The following is a 1287-nucleotide window of genomic DNA, read 5'->3' on the forward strand; positions in this document are numbered from 1 at the left end:
AAGCAGCAGAACAATTTGGCTTTGACACAGAGCATTTGAATTAACAACCTAGCCATGAAAGTTATTTAGAAGTAGTACTTTCAACATCAAGAACTCATTCACTACCAATACTAGCTGAAATACAGAAAAAGGAGAAAAAATCCACCACAGACAATAGGTTTGTCAGGTTTGTCTATGAATGAAGTGCAAGACCTATTTTCTCATTAGATTCTACTGCACAGCTGGGCAATCATGAGAGCAATAGGAAAGATATTCACTGCAATGTTTTCAAAATAAAATGAGTCTTTAGTCTTCAGTTTAAACAAGGGGAGCTGAAGAGTAGTCCTCCTTGAGCTACTTAAGGATTTACATTTTCTTTGGGTGGAAACACACCTAGATGGTAAATAGGAATCTTTACCTGTAATGCCCAAACTTCTCATCTAAAGCTGATGAGTCAACCAGCTCAGGGCATTCATCTTCGTTCTCCTTATCCTTACTGCACTCTCCTTCACCTCTCTGATTTTCCACTTCAGCAGCATTTTCAGTTATTCTTTTGCTCTTAGAAAAATCAGTTTCAGAACTCTCTGCATCTTTACTCAACTTCCAATGCATATTTTGCCCTTCAGCATTTTCCAAGGCTGAACTCAACTCTGACATATTCAGACTTTGTGTATCTTCACTACTTCCAGCTGTTTCAGCCTCTTCCTCACTGCTGTACACGGTGTTGTTAGAGGTTTTGCTCTCAGAGACATCACCCACTTCAGACGTGAGGTCTGCACTGCTCTCTTCGTCTTTGCTGAAGTAGTTGAGCTTGTCCTCAGAACCTTCTACAAATTCTAACAGCTCTGTTGCACTGTCATCCCCCTCAGAGCCTGATGGGTAAAGCAGTTCACCATCTTCCTGCATTTCTTTTGTGTAGCCACTGGCAGCAATCTCTCTGTCGAGACAACACTCTCTCCTGTGAAAGAGATATGTTTAGTTTTAATATGCTTTTGGGTTAAAAACGTGAAACAAACCAGGCCATAATGACCCAGACTATCAACAAGGAGGATACACTCTGTAGAAATACACAAAACACCACACGACAGTGCTGAGCTTGAGGCAAACTATTAACAGAATGTAACCTCAGAGGGAGGAAACTTCTACAGAAGATGACTCCACCTCCATAATCTGCATTTCTATTTATTTAGAGGGCATTATTTTACTTTAGCAGGAATACCTTTTGGGTTAAAATTCAAATTATGCTCAGGCCAACAGAAGAGTAAAGGGCTGCTGATACACAGGGACTGATCCCAGTCTGGGAGCCCT

General features: G+C 40.9%; 1 protein-coding gene across 1 annotated transcript; it reads right to left on the reverse strand.

The window, feature by feature from the left end:
- Positions 1–397: 397 nt before the first annotated feature.
- Positions 398–937, reverse strand: LOC103806700 (serine/threonine-protein kinase RIO2-like; the record flags this gene model as incomplete). The annotated part of the gene is made up of 1 exon (XM_009079408.1): positions 398–937. A coding segment is annotated over one exon (540 nt), but the record flags the coding sequence as incomplete, so codon positions are not given.
- Between the last annotated feature and the right edge of the window lie 350 nt (positions 938–1287).

Source organism: Acanthisitta chloris, unplaced genomic scaffold (assembly GCF_000695815.1).
Source record: "Acanthisitta chloris isolate BGI_N310 unplaced genomic scaffold, ASM69581v1 scaffold24137, whole genome shotgun sequence".
Taxonomy (NCBI): Eukaryota; Metazoa; Chordata; class Aves; order Passeriformes; family Acanthisittidae; genus Acanthisitta; species Acanthisitta chloris.